At 38.7% G+C, this 22,146-nt stretch overlaps 1 protein-coding gene across 4 annotated transcripts in view; it reads right to left on the bottom strand.

The window, feature by feature from the left end:
- The window catches only part of MCM9 (minichromosome maintenance 9 homologous recombination repair factor), an 83,046-nt gene extending 61,391 nt beyond the window's left edge, over window positions 1-21,655 (bottom strand). The window contains exons 1-7 of one of the 4 annotated variants that reach the window (XM_064486738.1): window positions 21,400-21,655; window positions 18,696-19,014; window positions 14,622-14,938; window positions 13,393-13,474; window positions 8,065-8,265; window positions 4,343-4,468; window positions 2,777-2,896 (exon numbers count right to left, since the gene is read on the bottom strand). In XM_064486738.1, coding sequence (XP_064342808.1) covers window positions 2,777-2,896; window positions 4,343-4,468; window positions 8,065-8,265; window positions 13,393-13,474; window positions 14,622-14,938; window positions 18,696-18,999 — 1,150 coding nt within the window. In that variant the 5' untranslated portion in view covers window positions 19,000-19,014; window positions 21,400-21,655. Of the gene's footprint in view, window positions 1-2,776; window positions 2,897-4,342; window positions 4,469-8,064; window positions 8,266-13,392; window positions 13,475-14,621; window positions 14,939-14,987; window positions 15,035-18,695; window positions 19,015-21,399 lie in introns of those variants that run through there. The other 3 variants (XM_064486736.1, XM_031456225.2, XM_064486735.1) reach the window with 3 other exon arrangements.
- Window positions 21,656-22,146: the final 491 nt, after the last annotated feature.

Below are 22,146 nucleotides of genomic sequence, written 5' to 3'. Positions count from 1 at the left end.
TTCTTATTCTCCATTAAATTAAGTGTAGAATGTTCTCATTATTCTTGCTGGTAAGCAAGACATTAGCCATATGATGCAGTTATGCAGTGCCTTCATATCTAAAACTTTTATACTGCACTTTTTAAAGCTTTTATTTTGAGGAAGGGAAAGGGGCATTTGTCTGAATATGGATTCTAAGTTGTATATATTTCCTGTCATTCTAAAAAGTGAATTTGTGAAGCAAAATTTTGCTAAATGTTAAACTTTGAAATTTAATATACCATATTATTAAAATACTGTCCACTAACTAGTTCATAGACTTTAAAAGTAAAATATGTCCAGCTGTTAAAACAATATGAAGAAAATTTCATTTTTGTCTACTTGAAATTAAAAGAAAATGTTAAAATATTAAAATGAAAATAAAAGTAATAATTTCCAACCAAGAGCTCAGTGATTAATATAACAGGAACACAATATTAGAAATAAAGCATATATAAGCCAAATTATCAAATCAATTCACTGCTGAGTTTTTATTCTGATTAATTATGATTGGTTTGTATTGACATTGAAGGGTTAGGTTTTTATATCAATTTGTAAAACAGCCAATTTCATAGAAGTTTGAGACTTAAAAACTATTATATCTCATTTTAAATTGTTATAGTTCTATAAGATAATTTTTAAAATTAAAAGATTTCGTATTCAAACATTAGGAACTAAGAAACTGTAGCACACAGATTTTTCATTTTTCCTATTTAGCCTTACTTACAGACAGACACTGAATTATAGTTAGAAAGTTTAGAACTTTCTTTTTGCTTTTTGGTCATAGTAAATAGCTGTGTCCTGAGAGAAACATGAACAAATTCCTTATGCCACAGAAGAGGTAGGCAAGTAGGCTGGAGGGAATGAGGGTATCCTTTGAGCTGACAGAACAAGCAGAAGTCTGAGAAACATGCATGCACTTGTTCACTTGTAACGTTCTCTAACTTTAGGCTTCTGGGGGAGGGTATAGCTCAGTGGCAGAGTACATGCTTAGCATGCACGAGGTCCTGGGTTCAATCCCCAGTACCTCCATTAAAAATAGGTAAATAAACCTAATTACCTACCTCCCTCAAAAAAAAAAAAAAAAACCCAAATAAAAAATATAACCTTAGGCTTCCATGTGGTCTTACCCTCAGATTTGAAGATTTGGGCTTTCTAGTTTTACCAAGAAAGTCTATGGTAGCAGTTTTCAAAACTTTTTACTGCATTCCATGGCAAAAATATATATATAAATATATATATAACCCCTTAATGAAAGTATGTATTTATACTAACAGTTTTCATGAAAATGCACTCTTACTAGTGCACCTTTACTGTATGCAGTATATTCTGGTATCTTTTGTTGTATTTTGTTTTCAAAGTGCTGGTTTTAACTCACTGAAGTAACTTTTTATGACCCTCAAATTGACTACAATACAGTCTGAAGAAAGGCTACTTTGGTCCTTCTGGATAGATGAGAGGTAGCAATTACTTTTCTACAGTTCTGAAATTTATATTCCCTCTACCCATCTTTTCTCTCATATTTGGATTATGATCTTGGCAATAAGAAAAAAAAGAGAAAAGTGCTAATATGGTGAATTCAGTAGCCATTTGCTTTAAAACTGTCCAAATACTCTGAAATTACTAGTTGTCCACAAATTAACTTGGATTCATTTCTTGACACTCCATATAACGAACTTAGGAAAACATTCCACATCATTCCACTTGGGAAACAACTTTATTTGTTGTTACTATCATCTAATACAGAACTCTAGAACACTGGGTTATAAGAATTTTTAAGTGCACATGAAGTGTTCTTCATATATTCTTGCCTCCTTCCCTTTGAGTATCCTAAAACTTGTCTACTCAATCCACAAATCCCTTCTCATCAATGCTTCATATACTGTTTAGTTATGTTTCACAACCTTAAACCGGGGTCCTTGTTATAGAGGACTGTTAATGGAGCATTTGCTGCTTTGTGATAAGTGTTAAAGTATAAGCTTCTTGTAAGATTTGAGCACAGGCCATAGACATTAGGCGTTCCTAACAAGTGACAAATAGCATTTGTGAAATGTATCAAACCAAAAGCCTTTTCTCCTATAACAGGAGAAATACTTCCCCAATCAAAATAGAAAAATTCAAAATGGCATCAAAACATGTTTTTTAAAATAATTTTCTCCTAAAGTCACTTTATAATCAAATCTTGACATTTCTATCAGCAAAGGCTTTAAATCTACTTGTTGAGGAATCATTACAGTGTATGAATGAAGCTCCACACTGCAGTGATGAAGGTATGCTTTCCATGTGCTAAGACAAATTTTCTACCTAAGAATTTTCAGTAGGAACTACTGTTGCCCGTGAGATCTGTAAGCAGGAAAATGCCTTAAGGTTTATACCATCTGCCTACTTATAAAAGTGAGGTTTTTTTCCCTACTTAATTTCAACATTGTTTGCTGGGTCTTCACAGAATAACAGATGCTGCATAAGTATGTATGAAGGTAATCACTAGAGAATGAGAAAACTGAATAGGATCATTCAAAACGAAGACACAAAAGAATGATGGGATAAGTTTTGGAAAATAACTTTTCCAAAAGGTGGAGCTTTTCAAATATTTTCTTGGAGCTACAAAAGTAATGCTACATATTTACTTTGATTTTTGATAGTAACTCAAAAATTATCTTGAAATTTATCCTATTATAGGTACTTTTTCATAAGAAAACAACCATTGTGCTAACTTCTGTAGTAACGTTAAATTAACTGAAACTGCCGCGTAAAATACCTGCACTGGTAGATCCAATTCCTGTGGTGAGCACAGATCTCGGTGTAATCTTTGCTGCGTATTTGAGGAACTGAGATTTCCCTGTGCCAGGATCCCCAACCAATAAAAGATGAGATTCACCTAGAAAAATGTAAATAATGTAAAGCTTTTAATTTCTGTGAAAAGACTCAGAAGTATAGTTAATCAAAAAGAACATGGTCCACCTAGCATGCCCAACACAAATTATATTATACATAGTGCTTTTGCTTAAGGTCATTCAAGGAAGGATTTAACTAGAATATCTTTAGAAAAGTTAACATCATCCTAAATAATAATCTTTAATTAATTTCTGAATGTGACATTTAAAATCTAAATTCTTTTAACAGATTTTGTGCTATTTCCAGATGTTTAGGACTATGTTTAATTTTTCAAAAAATTTTGGCTTATGAAGTTTCTCAGTATATCTAATCTATTTTTAAATATCAAACTATTGTGATTAAATCTTTCCATCCAGCCATACAAGCATTTTACTCTATTTTTCTTTAAGTACTTTTAAGTGTTCAGGACTTTATAAGTACCTTAAAAATACTAGATCACTTATGATTCTAACAGTTAATTGAGAACCTTTTCATTCTATGAAAACTTAAGTAGTTTAATGAAATATCTATCTTAAAGTACTCTTATTTTTCAAACATAACATAGATGAATATATGAATATCCTGTGGTATATATTATCTCACTGATAAGTTTCTTCAGTAATATTCAAGTATTTTCTAAGTACATTAATAGGGAAATCTATTTTAAGCTCAACATTTAGCAGAGTGCCTTGCAAACAGTAGGTAATCAAAACATACAATACACAAAAACCTTATTATACTTACTATACTGTACTATATGGTTTTAGAGTCCCTAATAACAGCCTGATTTACAATAATATCTTTTTAGTCTTTTGGTTAAGACTTTGGTTATTATGGCCCTCATATGTCCTATACGAGGGCCCTAATAAACCTATTTTATGCAACATTCTGGTCAGTTCAGTATGTTAACCACAGAAGAGCTTTCTGCCATTTGGACATAATTACACACTTAGAGTAACTTTTGCTGAAATGCGTGACCTACAGCAGCACCTCCTGGCAGATGGCACATTTGCTGCCCACCAGCAGAAGGGGAACCAGCAGGCAGATGACAGAGAGCAGCAGTCGGAGAAAAACACACTGACAGTCACAGATGGAGAGACACTGACTTGGAGACATTAAAAAGTACTATTTCTTTTCTTTCCTTTTGGAGAGAGACTGGGGATCCAATGAAAAACATAGGCAGTAAAAGAAACAAGGATTTTATTTTGTGGCACCCTTACAGGCTGGAGCGAAAATATATATTCATTGAAAAAGTCTTTGGAAAGACTAGAATTCTACAAAGTAGTTCCTGATCCTGGACTAAGTATTAGACAGTGAGACAACTGTCAGCATTAAAAGATTGTATGTGGAAAATAAAGCTCAACAAGCAATTTTCATTCAGGAAAGAAAAATTCTAGCTTCTCTTCTTTTATGTCTTAGTACTTCTCAAAGTTTTTAAATGGGTACTAACCTCTGACCCGTGTTCCTGTAGCATCGGTCCTTTGAATCCCACCAGCCAGCACCATGGCCACAGCAAGCTTTACCAGGTACATTCCAAAAACTTGGGGGCACAAACTGGCCAATATTTCATTCCTTCCTAGACAAGGCAGAAAGATCAGAAGTTACCAATAATTTTCAAGAAATCCTAACTGAAATTTCCCTTTCTATCCTATCTTCCTGTAAACACTACATCTAAAATGATCAAGGGAACCATTTCCAAGTGACTGAAATGAGTAAATAACTTTATTTTGGTCCTAAAAGTCCTTTTCTTATTAATGCCATGAGATGAAAAGTCTTTATTCCTTGGTCTACTTGCTTAAGTTTCTATAAAGTTAGCATACTTTACAAGGGACAGAAAGAAATCTCTTTTCTCTTTCTGCAGGCCAGCATTATCCCTTAGAAATAAACCAGCTGTACTTCCTGTGCAATAATTCCAGTAAAATTCTCCACTGCCTAAATAAAAGGAAGGTGTTCCATCTCAGAAACAATGAGTCAGATTGTAGAAACAGTAACCTTTAAGTACAGGACTTAGCTCGTGGAGCTTCTCCAGAGGTTTAAGAGAAGTAAAATTAACCTATCCTGCAAGCCAGTTCAGCACTGGCTCTGAGCAGTTTGGTAACTTCTGAAGTATCAGCGGGTCAAGGTATTTAGAAGATTATAAATGACAACTCTAGTAATCCAAGCTGGAGGTCTTGGATTCTGACCACATGCTTTGAATAACAGATTATCATTATTTTAGGTTCTTTATTTAGAAATGTCAAACAGCAAATCTGAGAATCTGCCCATGCCATCTATGAATAAAGTAGGGATTTCATTCTGTCATTGGCCTAATCAACCAACAGAGGGTCATAAACTTAGGAGATTCTAACAAGCCTTTCCTGAGTCGGTCTTACATGGAAGTCACTACTGTGATGGTACTCTTTATGTCTACATTCATGTTACCAGAAATGAATGTCCGCATGCTGGTAACTGATCTGCATGTTTGAGGACTTTATATTTAACTCTGCGTTTTTACTGATGCTTCAGTGATAGCACTTTTGAGGAGGAAAAGCAGTACAAGAACTCCTTTAGCCGATGATTCCAGTTCCAGAAGCCTTTCCATCAAGGTGAAGGAAAGGGCCTTCCTCCACAGTTTATGGCCCTATACACAAAAGCTACTTTTTGTAATGAATCACAGTTGACTCAGTGGCAACTGAGCTATAGTGCTGTGACCTGGGATAGCAGAAACAGGGAAGAAAGAAAATACTTCAGTAAAAAAGGAACCGAAAAGAAGAATTAGCGAATGGAGGAAAGTAACTGCTGGAGGGAATCCTGCCCTTTCCTGAGGTAGAAAGCCCAACGGGAAGAGATAAAAGTTCTGAGCTCTAAGCAGTTACGAAGACCTGACAGTAGGTAGGTAAATTCTGGCCATAATCTAGAGACTACACACACAAAGAAAGAAGGAACAGCCTCACCAAGCATGTAGCGAGTAGCAAACTGACCTGGGAGACATGCAAGTCAAAACTTAGCCAACTTTCTGGGAAAAGGTAGATTCAGTGACTAATGTGCTGACAGGAAGCATATCCCATGGTAAAGAGCACAGGCTCTGGTGTCAGATCCTAGGCTGTGTGACCTTGGGCAAGTTTCCTACCCTCTCTGCCTCCATTTCTTTACGTGTGAAATGGAGATGATAATGTATCACACAGAATTGTTAAGGACCTAAGGAGTTCCTAAGTGCACAGCACACACAGCAGTACCTGGCACACCACAGGAGCTACTTGACTGTTAACTATTATATTGCCTGTATTATTTGTGCTTATTGCTCATCTCAAGATTTCTTCACCCTGTAGTCAACATAAAACAGTATGCTCTGAAGTCACATGTGAGATACCAGATAAAAACAAAGGGGAAGGTCCATTCCCTAAATTTGTTATCTAAAAGTTGAAAACTCAGCTCCCTGGGTCATGGCAATAGAAGCTCCCACGACTATCATGAAGAGAACGCATTAGGGTGAATGCTTCCTCGTCCCTCCCTCCCTCCCAAATTTCTGATCCTAGACTGTGTTAATAGTGTGCCCGTGCAATCCACTCTTGTGGCACAGCCCTTAGTTACCTCCGGAAGAGAATTTCTTAGAGCGACAGTAGAGTGAGTCACCCCAGAGTGGGTTCAGATGGCCCAGCAGACCCCAACCCCTATGTTTAAGTTTCTATCCAGCATTTAAGCACCAGGATCAGGGGATCCTTGAGGTCAGTATAGATAAGAAAATCTTTAGCTCCTTGTCAATACTCACAGTATCAGATCTTAATGAAACAGGCCAACCTCCCAGAGCTAAGCAGTGACATCATCTCTGGCTTTAGACTAGCATAATGAAGACACCCTTTTGGATACAGCTCTCTATCTCAACCCTCTCCCCTGACACACACACACACTGAAATAGTAAAATACAGTGGGCTGATAATGGGTACTTAACTAATAAAGCAGAATCTGCTCATACTAAAAAGAAAAATGTTGCCTCATTTTCTCCCTGTCTTCCTACTTAACATTTCTCACAGGTTATTACATTTATTTCTTCCTTTCATCCAGTAAATGAGTTGTATAGCTATAGCCTTCTAATCAAAACAAGACAGACTCTTTAATTGCCAGCACACAGCACTTCTGATGGTCTGGCTGGAGCACTGTATGATGCCTTTCCTTCCTTCACTGGTGCAGGGTTGGGTGTAGCAGGGGCACTGGAGTCAATAAGGAATGGTGATGGTCCAAGGAAGAGTCACTGATTTTTGTGAAGATTTGATCCTAAGAAACAGTTCTAAGCAAAAAAATGTATTTGAAAATACATATGACTCTTAAAAGACTTGCCTGATAAAGCCACAATGTAGGGCCCTTGGGTTCTTTCTGTACGGATCAGATGAAAGCATGATCGATAACCACTACATACATGTTACACACATAAACAACAACAAAAATCCCACAAAATAAAAGTAAATGCCTATATTTAGGCAAACGAAAGCCTTTTTTTGTGAAATGATACCTGTCCAGTTCAGCATGTGATTTAATGAAGTAATCTCCATGTATTAGATTTGAGGTGAAGTTTATCAGAAATAGCCTATTACTGGCTTCCATATATTTTTCTGAGATGCCTCCAAGGAACAATGAAAAGAGACATTTGAAGATTTAATTGGTGTTTTATGCAGTTGGGATTTTTAAATAAAAAATACACTACAAACCCAAAGGCTGTAATGTTTTAATCTGTGTAATTATATCTTAGTGTCAAAAATTTTGCTGTGATGATAAAGCTTATTTTCTGTATCTCTCTTATCATCTCTTTCCTACTTATTTCACATTTTTAAATCTTCAGCTCAAACAGTGTGAAGCTGTCTTAACTAGATACATCAGAAAAGAAATATGGCTTTAATAGGATGGGGTTTCATAATAGGATGTGCTTTGCTTATTTAAGGAAAAACAATATATTTAATTGGTAAAGGTGGTAGAAAACTCTGAAACTATTTTGGCAATATAAGAGATGTTAAAATAATAGTTAGAAATGGAAAAATCTCTTGAAATTATCCAGAAAGATCTCTAAATAGAAAAGATTATGCCAGAAAAGTTCTTCAAAAGGAGACTAGAGCTAGAAGAACTGACTAATGCTACTCCCTTGGAACACAGGCACCGATATGCAGCATGTAAATCACAAATACCATATCCTTAATTACAAACCTGCAAAGGGATCACTTTTATAGTATTCCCAAAAATCTTCAAATTCCTTTCGGACCTCCTCATCCATGTTGATCCCTGCAGACTGCTCATTATTTACTTGGACATAATTGGCTTTCAGGACTATCTCCACTTCACAGCGCACATCTTGCTGAAAGGGCTTCCACCGTTGCATCACGACCCCATAAATAGTGAGGTCATCACCTGAGAAAAAGCACCAAGTCAGTCCAGTGGTAGTATCCTGCCTGCTCGGGCACAAACTCACACAACAAAGGATCAGGGTTTACAGTGGGGCACATTCATCCAGAAACCATTTGGGGCAAAAGAATAGCAGAGTTTCTTTCTTTCTCTCTTTCTTTCCTTTCTCCCTTTCTTTTTTTCTTTCTTTCTTCCTTCCTTCCTTCCATTCCTTCTTTCCTTCCTTCCTTCTTTCCTTTCTTTCTTTCTACAGGGACTTGTATTGCACAGCTAAAAGCTAACTCCAGCATTTTAATTTTTCTTAATCTGCCACATGATAATCACACCAAGTTATAGCCTTTGGCTGGGAAAACAGTTTAATGGATGATTTATTCATTGTGATTATATTGGCTGAAATGTTCATCCTCTCAGAATCTCTAGCCATGTAGTTCACAGTTAAGGAGGTGGGAATTGTAGCCAGAAGTTTAAACTACAGTGAGTCCCTCAGTATCCGCAGGACATTGGTTCCAGAACCTACCGAGGATACCAAAATCCACGGATGCTCAGGTCCCACAGTTGGTCCTCTGAATCTGCGGTTCAGCATCCGTGGATTCACCCAACCATGGATCATGTAGTACTATAGTATTTCCTATTGAAAAAAAATCCATGCGTAAGTAGGCCCACACAGTTCAAACCCATGCTGGTCAAGGGTCACTCTGGTGTCAGGAAAGGACACAATCTAGTAATGAGGGATACTATGATACCAGTTTTAGTTTCTTTTATATTCACTTTTACTTAACCATTTTGTGAACATTTTACTCACTGCCTTTTTTTTTTAATGTACAAAGGGATGAGTACACTAATAAATGAATGAATACCTGTTCTACTTCAGAGCTCCTTTCCATAAGCTATGAAAGCACAAGATACAACCCTGCTTGTTCCTTCTTGATGGTTCCTTCACACCTAAGGAAACTTTCCCAATCCTGATGGATGGGTAGAATATTAAACTGTCACAGATTTTCCTAAGAGGTCTTGGATAATTTATAGGCACATTCTCCAAGCACTGACATCTGTTTTTATTGTTACATACAATTCCCTGCATTAATGAACAAGTATAGGTGAATGCTTGGTGTTCAATATTCTGGAACTGGAGAAAAGGGGGCCAAAAAAAGAAAAGACATAATCCTAGTCCCCAAGATTTCAATCTTTTCAAACACAGGATGTTGAACAAACCTTAGATCCAATCCTGTATTCACAGTTTGCACAACAGACACTGCCTCTGAACTAACAGGCAAGTCTTCATTTCCAAGCATGTGTCAAATACATGATGTTTGTCGATGTCAAATGCCTTTCCCTCTCTCAACTTCAATGTGTAACATGTAATCTGCAGGACTTTTGATTCCCTGAAGAAAAGTGTTTTATAGATGCACGAAACTGGTCGTACCAATTCACAGACTAGAAGGCATATTTCTAGCCAAAGGCAACTTCATAGTAAATGATGACAAACACATCAAATAGATTCTTCACACATGTTTTCAAGATCCTTCCTAAACAACTGCTTGGATGGTTTTCAAATATAAATCAGGAATAGTGATCATTTACTCTACTGTCTAGCCCCATTTTTTTTTAGATGAAAATGACCAGAGCAACTTTATATGAGCACTTGGGACAGTTCTCTACTGTGGTCATTTTAGTGGGTTATATATAGGTTGTTCCTGTATTAGTCAAATGAGAAACTTAGCTTTCAGATATTGCACCATTAGTAATAATCTGACTTCAGCAAGCAGTGATAATGTGGAAAACGTAGACTACTCAAGAATGGCCGAGAGCTCAGATCTGGATTTAAATCCCAGCTCCACAACTCACTGGCTATGTGACCATGGGCAAGCTACCTAATAAGCTGAGCTTATTTCTTGACCTACAAAATGCAAATAATTATACTTACATCACAGAGCTTAGTGAGAATTAGGTCAGATAATGTATATAAAGTACTTAATGCAATATCTAGAATAAGTGCCCCTTAAATATTAGCTATTTTTATACTAAACCTACCTTATGTTTGTAGAGCAACTAATACCATTAAAAACCCTTTAATATACACAGGTTTTCATTTACTCAAATATTTATTGTGTGACAGATTCATATGATCATCAGAACAACATCAGAGGTATACATGTGAGGCAATAGACACTCATTTGAAACTTTTGCATTTTTCCATAGTAAATGTCATTTAAACAATGCTATTTTCAGGAAGCTAAAATTCTTACTTTTGTACAATCCGATCTCTTTGTGCCCCTCTATCTTCTGCGGCATATTTACCACTGCAGGCGCCCCCCAGTCAGACCCATCTCTGATCTCCTGCTGCCCTGACAGTTATCAGTACACAACCTCCAACTTTATTACTCTGCAACATCAGATTGGGGTTCCAAACTAGACTGTAAACTCCTAAAAGGAAAGAATTATGCCATTTATGTCTTCTGATTCTCACAGAGCTTCAGAACAACGGATGAAGGAAAAAGTAGCTACTGACAGACTGCTTCTATACATTCTTTATTGTTAGTGACATGTGAAAGAAAAATAACTTAAGATTTTTTTTTCAGTGCAGAAAGAATTCAGTTTAGGTGAACCACATGAAAATATGTTAGTCTCAATCAAAGGATATTTTCATGTTCCAGCCAAGCTCATACAAGCATTGCTTTGCTGACCCAGGTATTACAGATTTTGGTTAAAACCTAGTGTCTCATATGAGCAAGGTACTATGACACAGCCTTGTCCATTCAGCAGGCACTCCATATCAAAGCTGTTATTCACTGAGAATACTGTTTAGACAACTACAAACATGTTAATATACTTGACATAAATTTCAAGCTAAGGGGCGGTGATTCTTGGGTGGAAGGGGAGAATCTTTTGATAAAGAATTATTAACTCTGGACACCGAACTCTTTGTTTCCATAAAGCCTTTGCCTCATCATTTTAATGAACTATCAAATCAGCAAATATTTTTTAAATGAGGCATTTGGAGAGGCCTAGGATTAAGAAAAAAGAAATGATGGAATTCAGAAAAATGAAGCATTTTCAATTCCTCCAGTAGGGGAGAACTGGAATATGAAATAAAAGGTCAGACATACCTATTACTTCCCGGGGGACACATTGGTGCTATTTGTTTTTCAGAGATTAGGGGTTTTTTAGTGAGGATGGGAAATATTTAAAGCAGGAAATGTTGAGGTGGTGAACTGAAAGGCAATTGTTGATAATAATGATTTCTACTTTCTGACCTACCTTCAATTTAAATTAAATGTTAAATGGCCAATGGAAATTGCTAGGCAAAGAGTAAAAGCAACAATTTTTAAGTTCTTTGGAATAAGAGGAGGAAACAGAAAGGATAAGCTCTGATGTCCTCCTCACAAACAAAGGTTTGGTTAAGGCCTGGGAACGTGAGCAGAAGGCGCTGGCTCTAAGTGAACACATTTCCACCTGCCTTTTCCTAGGCTGGAGATACAGCCTCAGAGATGCTGGCGAAAGCTCTGTAGCTCTGAGGACAGCCTCTTTTGAGACTGAAAGTCTCTGAAGCCAAAAGACTTTTAAGCTCTACACTAGAGCCTTTACGGCCTGTCAGGTCCGTTAGTAAGGCAGTGAGGGAGAAGGAGGGAGAAGAAGGATGGATAAGGACAGTTGAGTTGGCATACAGAAAACATCAAGTGCTTTGGGTAGAAAAAAATTTTTAGATTATCACTTAGAAGGCAGTCTGCTTCTGTCCAAGATCTTCACCTTAAGGTGACCAGTGCCATGTGAATCTTACTGCCCTACCACCTACCAACTGAAGAAAGCACGCTTCATTCTCTCAGTCAATAACACATCTATTTAAAAACATACCAAATTTTATTAAGAATATCTCTTATGATATTTAACTACGGGTACTACAGGAGGGAGAATACTATTTACCCTCTTGAGCCACACTGCTGACACGAAAAACCTCCTAATATCTTACTTTTCCAAATAAAACCTTTCCCTACCATTTTCTTTGTCAAAATAGCGAGTTTTAATTCAGTGTAGGAAATTTCCAATTTTTAGAATTGGGCCATAAATACTTTTAAGTTTGACTTCTTCCCAAGATCCCTGGTGAGGAGAGTAAGAGGGGTCAAGATAAGCTGAGAAGGACAAAGGAGAGCTTAGGCACTGTCTGACTGGCCTGAAGATCAGAGCCTAAATCAAAGCAAGACTACAACCACCAGGCTTCTGAAGCCTTCAGGTTTCCAGGACAGCTCCGAGGCTCGGAGAGACTCTGATTTGCCTGGAACACTGTAGATCACCCAGATCAACGACCATCATGAGGCCTCAATCGCTAACAAACTGCTGTTCATCCTCTAGTTGGCTGTCTGAGAAAAGAAACTCACCATCACCCAAAGCCCATGTTAAACACCTTTGTTAGATATTGAGTCAAAATCGGTCTTCCTGCAGCTTCAGCCCACTGAAATCAAACAGTAGCTTCTGTAATTAGAATTCCTGTCTGTATCACCATTTTCCAACTAATCAACGTTGGCTGTCATGTCCTTCCTGAGGCCTCTCCAGGCTAAATACCCACAGTTCTTCTTTCAGTTTGGTTTTGCATTCCCTCTCCACTCAGGCAACTGGCCAATGGAAGACTGAGGACTCTCAGAGCTCAGGAGACCAAAATCGTGTGGCTCCTATATTGGTGTCACCAGCACAGAGCACAGAAGAACACCAATTTGAGTACAACAGCATTTGACAGAGTCACATCCTCTGCTGCATTTCATATGTATAATTGCCCACTAAATCCACTGCTTTTTTTTTTTTTTTATGTTGCCTCTGTTAAGCTATGGTGTACTGAATTGAGTCCCAGACTAAAAGTCAGTGGATCTGAGTTCATGTTCCAGTTCTGCCACTTACTTCTCCAAGTGACCTTGGGCAAATCAGGTTCTTCATCAATAAAACAAGCGGCTGGACTAGACTGCTAACCTCCAGTCCAGCTTCTTTCCTGCTATCACACCCCCACTCATGCCAGTCTCTGTTCTCAAAGTGAGCAATCAATACTCCACATTCACTTGCCAGTGACCTTGGGAAAATTAAAAAAGTGGCTTTTCCTCATCAATACCTTAGGAACTGATATATAAGTTAACAAAAGTTAATTCTTACCAGATTTGCAACTGTCTACTAAATCATCTTCCAGGATAACCTTCATAGATCGTGGGATACTTCCAACAGATAGTCTTTGAACCTAGCAAGGAAAAGAAAGCAGATACTTGGTATGCTTAAATACATACTAAGTATTCAGAAGCCTAGCACTTCTTGAGATTACTCTATTTCTGTTATTAACATACAGTTTAATTATGATGGGGACTTATGAAATTTTCTTGAAAATTGTGCCTACTATTAGTTTAAGAATTCACCAAAACTAGAGTAAACTAAAATCACCAATACGGAAAATATCTCCAAATATAATCTACCATGTTGATGGTCAAAATAGACATATGCTCCAACTACTGAATACAATAACAAAGTTACTTAACTAGAAAAGAGAGGTAGTTCTTTCCTCATCTCTAGTCATAAGACCCGGGACAAATCACTCAGTTCCTTTGATTATTTCTTAGTAATAGAACCCTGATTTTATTCCACATGGACATATGCCCAGTAAGTAGACTCTCCCAGGCTCCTTTACAGCTAGGTGTGGTCATCCGACCAAGTCCTGGCCAGTGAGATACAAGCAGACCTGATGCAGGAGAATTTGAGGGAGACTGTTTAAATGGAGACTTGGGTTAAGTGACAGGTGCTTTTGCCTCCTTTTTCCTGTTCTTTGGAAAACAGATGTGACAGAGTTGTAACCACCATCCTGGACCACAGACACCCATAAGAATAGAAGCCTTGTCTTCAGAATGGTGTGGAAAGACAGAAGGGGTCTGTGTTCTTGACACTGAATAAGCTTTTGTGTATAAGCTGAAAGTAAAGGAAAATCAGGCTCACTTTCACATGTTAAAGAGAGCTTATGCATAACTCATTTGGCAGGGTAAATAAATCAAATCTAAACTCCAAATCCTGCCCACTCCAGTGTTTAACAACCAATTACACCCACTTAATCTTCTCCTATCAGTTAAGTACAACTTCTTTGAATTTCTTAAATATTCACTTAATCTAAAATAATTATTAAGTCATTTCACAACCCTCTTGCCAATGTTTGCTATAAAAAGATGATTATTTTATGGCCCCTAAATTCTATATTCTGATATATGTGCAACAGTTTCACACTTGATCTACCAAGTGATGAGACAAGTTCCGTTGATAACCCACTATGTGTTCCCTAGTCCTGGTGATTTCCACTTAGCTGAAAAACACTTCTTCAAATTTGTTATTTTTATTTGATCATTTACCTGTTCCTGAATTTTAATTTCCTGGTAATCTCTACACCTAGTTGAAGATGAAGACAAGCCTGAGAGGCAAGTGAATTTTGAAGAATTGCAGCTCTCCAAGCTGGGACATGAGGATGGCTGGCATAAGGTATAATACTGCTCAAAATCAGCCTTGACCACAAATACATGCTTGCATTTGTTACACATGTAGTCCCGCTCAAACTCCAGGATCTTCACCAGACTCGTTCGAATCACTGTCCCAGTGACAGATAAAAAGTGTCCCACATCCTTGGTTTTAGGGATATGCTCCCTTACCAGCTCAGGACAAACAGGTAATCCTGATGGGGGAAAAAAAAAGCACACAGAAAAAAACACATCAACATATACCTTGGTATGTGACTCCATGTAATGAATTTTTCTCATATTTCCTGAAGGAGAAAGTATAATTTCAGAAACAAAAAAAAAAAACCTTTTTGTTTTATTTAAGAAAAAATTCAGATCAACTCAACTAATAGAAAAGAATTATTTCAAATAACAATTATCAATGGACTCTCTTTAAAAGCATCTAGAAGATATAATAACCTGGATTAAAAAAAACTGATTCTCGTAAGAGGGATATCTCAGTTGGATGTAAATACTGTATAAACTTGTAACCACATTCAATGAAGAATATATTGCCACATGCCACACATAAAATCAGCTGATGACTCTGAGTAAAAGCAGTGCTTTATTAAGAGCTTTTAGATAAGGGGGAAATTAGTGAATGAAAGAGAAGGGGGGGATGGGCTTTCCCTCTCTCTCCAGCCTTGCCTTTACCACATCTGGCCCCCAGTGTCCCCGTTCAGGCAAAAATGCATGAATTTTTCTGTGTATATGGGGCTTCTTACCTCTGTAGCTTTCCATAGGCACTGTACTTTGGCTGGGGAACTCTCCCCAGTTCACTTAGCCAGGAAGAAGTTTACTTTCTGCAAGAAAAGTTTCCTAAATCCAGACTAGAACCCTCACACATACACAAACAGAACAGCTAAGCAAAATGGTCAAATGAATGCACCACTGCATAAAAGATGTCTTTTATATCTGGAGGAACCTTCTGTCAGAAGATTAAAAAAAAGCATACTCCTTGGGTCCAGAGATGCCTTCCTTTCTTTGCAAATAATGACTAAGGCCTGTGCACGCTGGGTCATGGCAAGTCTATGCAATACTGGTTCTATTTCAATTAGCATAAGACGTGCTGGAGAGAGAGACTACACATCAGGAAGAAGGGAGGTAGAGGGCATCAGGGCTCAGCCAAAGGGTCCCCCATATGCTCACCAACACTCTTGTGTTCCTCCTGAAGTATGGCCAAGTTGAGTGAATTCCCTGCTGCCCACCCCCAGCAAGGGACCTGTGTCTAAACCCAGTCGTAGCACCTCTAAAGAAAAAACTACGTAACAAATTACAAGCTGTGTTTCTAAGAAAATTAGCTTTTAATTATCTTCTATATTTTTACAATACAGGGCAATAACCCACCCTTAATGTTCTTATCTTACTGAATTGAATCATGTATATGGGTACCTGTTAGAATAATTTTTGATTTTTAGAATTGAGCAAATGAGTCTAAAACATGGCTATCATTACCATGAAGTGGTTCATTGTGTAAAGTAGCCAAATCATTTTAAGAAAAGGTTAGTAGAGATGAGTACATTTTTAGATCTTCACATTCTTTTCTTTCATACTATAATTTTGAGTACATTTATAATATAGAGATACAAAGCAACATAATGGTAAGCAAAACTGACCCCATAAATCAAAATCTCAGTACTAAAGAAGGCTAAGGGGTATGTTTTGAGAGAACTGTCAATTTATTCTAATCTTTGTCTGACTACGCACGGTACTAAGTGTGCTCTCCTAGTGAAGCCGCAGGGGGACATCAGGCACTAAGCCACTATTATCGCTGAAAAACAAAAACCATTATCATTCTGACTCATTCACTTGTAAAAGAACAAATACATTTTTAAAATAGAGATATGTCCACATCTGTGCTAGAGATATATCTAGATCAATTACTTCAGGACAGGGGTTTCCCGCGTGCAGTCCCTGGAAAGCGCATCCACCTCAGAGCTTTGAGAAATGCAAATTCTTGGGCCCCAGGCCAGACCTCCTCAATGAGAAACTCTGGGGTTGGGGCCCAGCAATCAGCACTTTAACAGGCGCTACAGGTGATTCTGATGCCCCTTAATATTTAAGAACCACTACTTTAAATAACACATGAGGGCTATTTTTTTCCTTCTTCACTTACTCTGATGCTAACTGTGGATCTGAACACCTTTCATCAAAACCACTGGGAACAGCAAGTAAATCTTAGACCAATAAAAGTCCCAGAAGACAAAGAGCAATGCATATCCTGGAAAAACAAACCAGAAAATGTCTGTTCCTAAAGAGACTGAACCACAGAGGCATCCTGAGTTTTAATAATTAAATGCCTTGCCTGGAGTCCAAGATGGAAGTGCAACACAACTAAGCTCAGACTATTTCCACCTCGGTTCATTCTGCCTGGGACACATCCATCCCCTGAAACCTGGGTGGATGCCCTAGGACAATTCACTCCCTGCTAGGTGAGCTAATACATATCTTGCGCATACCTTGAGTGAGGCATGCGTCACATAAGTAAAAGTTGCCATTAAGCTCCTTTCATATGCACATATGCATGTATCTGTGGGCATACATACACCATTTGGTAAATATTTGATTACACTGCTGTCTCCTCTATAGCCTTGAACTCCTTTAGATGAGGGACTATACGATTTTCTTTTTGGTTTCCCAAAGGTCTAGCAAATGCCTTCATAGGTTATGTTTGTAGAATGAATGTTACCATGGTAGTAACATAATTCACAATTCACTTTCTCAGAGAAGAATGAAGAAATAAGCTAAATTCACCTGAAACCATAATACAGTGATTTATGCAGACAGAATTTTATTATTTAAACCAAGCATGGAAAAGTGTCTAAACGTAAGGACAGCCTAAAATTATTCATTAAATACCATTTCAAAATTAACTAAAGCCCCTTTTAACAATCCTTTTGCAACATTATCAGAAGAGAATGTCTTCTTGATCCCAGCAAGAGATTATCTAGTGTCTGATGCATAAAGATTAATAATCATCATAATTTTGGAATAAATTTACTGGAATAGTAAGTGCAATTGCAGATACTATTTTTTCAGTCAAATCAAGGGGCTGGCATTTTTTGGAAATTTAATTTGTCTCCAAGGAGTTCTACTATAGTGACTCCTAACCTTTTTGGAATCATGGCCATTGTTTTTTTGTTGATCATAAATCCCTACCTTTCTGAAATGTATAAAGTAAATATTTTCAAACAAAGTGGTATGTGTTCTCCAACTTAACCACAGATTGCAGTAATTCAAGGACACAGCTTTGACATCACAAATTGCAGACTGCTCCACAGCAGTTTCTTTAATGTTAGGATGCTTCAGCTGTCGTTCATTCAACAGAAAGTTAGACTGCCTAATAGGTGGCCTGCACAATGTTAAACTTGATACACAAAAATAATGAATTTAAAAAATATCTTGTAGTAATCTATGGTGAAAAGAATATGAAAACAAATATATGTTTGCTCATGTATGACTGAAGCATTATGCTGTATACCAGAAATTGACACAACATTGTAAACTGACTATACTTCAGTAAAACATATATATAAAGAATTTCCTAAAACAGTTTTGAAGATCACTGAGTAGTATCTACCATTTTTCCAATTCTTTGTATTATCAATTCTTTTACTGTCAGTAGTCACAAAAACTCAGAAAACTGAATTATAATTTTTTACACATATACATATGTGTATACATTGACACAAATACACTGTGTCTCCACACTTTCGCCCTCTCCTCAGTTGGCATGGCTAGTCCCATAGCCTTCCAAAATATCCAGAGAAAACAGTATAAAATCATTATTCTGCTCCAAAAGTGACCAACTACACAATGCATATTTTGAAGTATAAACATCAATTATTTCTTAGTGCTTGGATTCAATATATGTTGGGATTTTTCAACATCTTCTCAAAGAATAACATGGCAGTAAAAATCCTTAAGTGATACCTGATATCCTGGCATGAAGATTCTGCTTCATGGAGACACCCTCAGACTGAGAAAGGGACTGGAGAATCGTCAAGGCTGATCTTCGCAGTGCGTTATCAAAAACAGTTAGTACTTCATTGGGGAAGGCGTTGAAATATTCCCCAATCTCCATGTTGGTCTCAAAAAGGGTCATGGCATTAACCACAACAGGGTAATGAGCATCTTCATCTCTTTCCTTCAAGATGAGAAGAATATCGTGCTTATGGTATTCTGAAACATAGGACTCAAACACTTGACCGACCAGTGTAACTTGATCACTATTCATCTCGGATCTAAGTAACTAAAAAAAGAGAAAGTACTGCATTAGACCTTTAATTTTCTAGACCTATACACTAGTTTACACAAAAGATTGGTTGTAAATCATTCTGACTTTGGCTCACACTCTAATCTCAAATTATCATCTGAATTCAAACCTTTATTAGATCTGAATTATTTGTCAGTCACTGAGTGAATTTATTTTTTGAGTGAAGTTAATTCTAAGTTAAAGAATTATGTTTGTTCTGCTTATCCAAATCCAAAATGGTCCGATGCCTCCTTTTCCATATCTTTTCCCAAAACCTCCTCCTCATTAACCCTATATTATGAAACAGGCCCTTGCCTTTTCTTTAATCACATTCCATACATGCATTTGTTCTCAAGTATAAAATCTTAAATGCCAGTCTTCTGGTTTAAGTTATTCCTGGTAGAGTTCTTTGCAAGTATCCTGGCTCTAGGTTTTATTCACATAAAGAACATACCTTTCTCTCTCTTTCATTCTCTGTCCCCTCAACCTAGTTACACACACACACACACACACACACACACACACACACAAACATTCATCTATACTCTGCTACATAAATGGAACACACACTACTGCTCAGATGGGTAGCCATTATGACTTAGTTAACAGATTGGTTTTAGAAATTTACATTTGGAGGTGAATTTGTTCTTATTTTCTCTTCCTTACCTAGGAAAGCTACTGGCTTCAGAAAAAAACAGTTGTCAAGAATACAAAGAAACTAGATAATTAAACTGAGGAAAGGAAATTGGTCTCTAAGTGATAAATCACCAAGATTGAAAGTAAATACAGGATATTACATGGCTGGCAATATATATTTAAAAATTCATATCTATAGATTAAAAGAGCCTATCTCCATTATGTTTTCATGGGTAGGTTCAGGTATCTACCATGTACAAGGCACTGTTCTGGGAAATGAAAAAAGCACAATAAAAGGTTCTCTATGCCCTCAAGAGAGCCAAGGAACAGATCAAATGAAACAGTGCTCTAACAGTGGTAAAAATGCAATACAAATGGGAGCACAAAGGAGAGAAGAATTAAATTTAAATGGGTGACAATCTGAGATGTGGCAAGACAGTTACAAATAAACTGTCCAAAGTGATCATCTAAGAAACTCTTGTTTGGTTTGGAAACAGAGCACTGGAGGATGTGTCCTTTGATTTATTGCATTCAACCAACACACTGTACTAGGCTCTACAAATAGAAAGATTGTTAAAGACATTGTTATGACATTAACATGTCATTTAGCATCCTAAACATGCGTTACACGTGCTATTAGCAATATTTTGCCTTCTCTGGGAACCTACTAGAAGGTGTGAAAGGAGTAAGGTGGGTATACAGCAGTTAGGTCAAGAATCCTGACACCTACAGGATGCCAATGTGAGATTAAGAGATGAGAATACGCATATCCAAGAGAACTCGTGAAAATAAACTGTGACCACTTACATTGATAAGTGTTTTGTTTGGGTTAGTTAATATAAATTCAGCTAAATGTAAAGCAGAAAAAGCTCTTGAGAAGGAGCAACTAAATCATACAGTATCTTCACGATGTGGCCTTCGCTAATAAAAACAATCTGGACTGCGAGAAGTGGCTCTAAGACAATCTCTAAGATTCTATAAAAGCATATTAAATTTGGAAAGCAATTTAAAAGTCAGCTCCACATACGGCAGGCAGAGGGCAGCTGCAGAATTTATGGTTCAAATTAAGATCAGATTAAACTTCGCCTGGTCTTTTTGAAAGAGCACCTTTTAAAAAAATAGCATTTACTTTCAATATCTGGGCCCAATTGACCAATCAAATGTTTCTAAGCAGTTTGCTAACCCTATAAATGTGCCCACCCAGATACAGACTGGTGGCAATGTTTTACAACTTTCAAGTCCTTTCCCCTTTTTCTTACTGAATATTTGAGGACAAAATAAATAAAGTCAAGTTGTGTTACTTTATTCTCCTAACTAAAGTGACCCTCCAACAAGAAAAACCAGAGGCCGCACAAGCGACAACTTGAAGCTGGGTCAGTGGGAATTCCCGCCCGCAAACCGCCGCCCCGCCCCTCCGGGAGCCACGCCCTCCAGAGCCCTAAGACACGCCCCGCCCGCCTGCCCCCATCAGCTCCCCGCCCCGCTCGCCGCGGGCGCTCGGCAAATGTGGAGCCAATCCGTGCCTGGAGGACGGCTTTCCACCCTTGCGACTCCGGCCGCAGCCCGTGCCCTACGGCAACTCGGCAGGTCTCTGCCATTCCTCAGACTCCGCCGCGGGCAGCTCCGGCGCCGGACCAGTCGCCGAGTTGAATAGTTTTGAAACTACCCAGGTGTGGGCGAGACTTGGGACGCATTGCGGGAGAGAGAAATAAATAATGGTGAAACGAGGCAGCGGCTGTCACTTACTGGAGGACGCGTGGTGTCAGAAGTCACCAGGGGCGCGCTGCTCCCGAGGCCGAGGGGCGCGGAGAGCTCGGGCCGGGCAGCTGAGTAGCGCGGCAGCCGGAGAGGCGGGAGGAGGCCCCGGGTGGGGGCGGGGCGGGGCGCGTGCGCGGGGCCGCTCGAGGCGCCGTCGGCCGCGGGGGCGCGCAGGCTCCGGCGAGCTTGCTTCGCGCTGGGGAGAAGTAGGCGCCACGCTGCCGGCTCGGCCCGGCCCGGCCCGCGCTCCCGACGAACGCCGGGCCGCGCACCGCCTCAACTCGGAGCCTCAGGTGGCTCTTCCGGGTGGAGAAGCGGGCTGGCTCGCGCGCCCAGCCAGACGCCGCAGGACGAGAGAGGCGGGGCGGGGTGGGGCTGGATGGGAGGTGCGAGGCTGGATGGGAGGTGCGAGGAGGATCCCGGGCGGGGCAGGGAGTGGGGCGAGGCGGGGCCGGGCCGGGCAGCCGCTCGGTGAAGTGGGAAGAGCCCGGCTATGTGGTGGCTCAGGGGGTTGTACCGGCCCGGCTTTTAGTCTTAAGAGCTCTACCAAACCTAAAGCCGCAAAGGTTTTTCTCCTATGTTTTCTTCTGGAAGTTTCAGAATGAAGTTTTTACGTTTAGGTCTATGATCATTTTGAACTGACTTTAGGATATGGTTCGAAGTACGGATCTTAGGTAATTTTTTGGCTTTTGGATGTGTACCACCGTTTGTTAAGAGTTACTCTTCCCACTGAAT

Source organism: Camelus dromedarius, chromosome 6, assembly GCF_036321535.1.
Source record: "Camelus dromedarius isolate mCamDro1 chromosome 6, mCamDro1.pat, whole genome shotgun sequence".
NCBI lineage: Eukaryota > Metazoa > Chordata > Mammalia > Artiodactyla > Camelidae > Camelus > Camelus dromedarius.
This window is presented reverse-complemented; position numbering and strand designations above follow the sequence as displayed.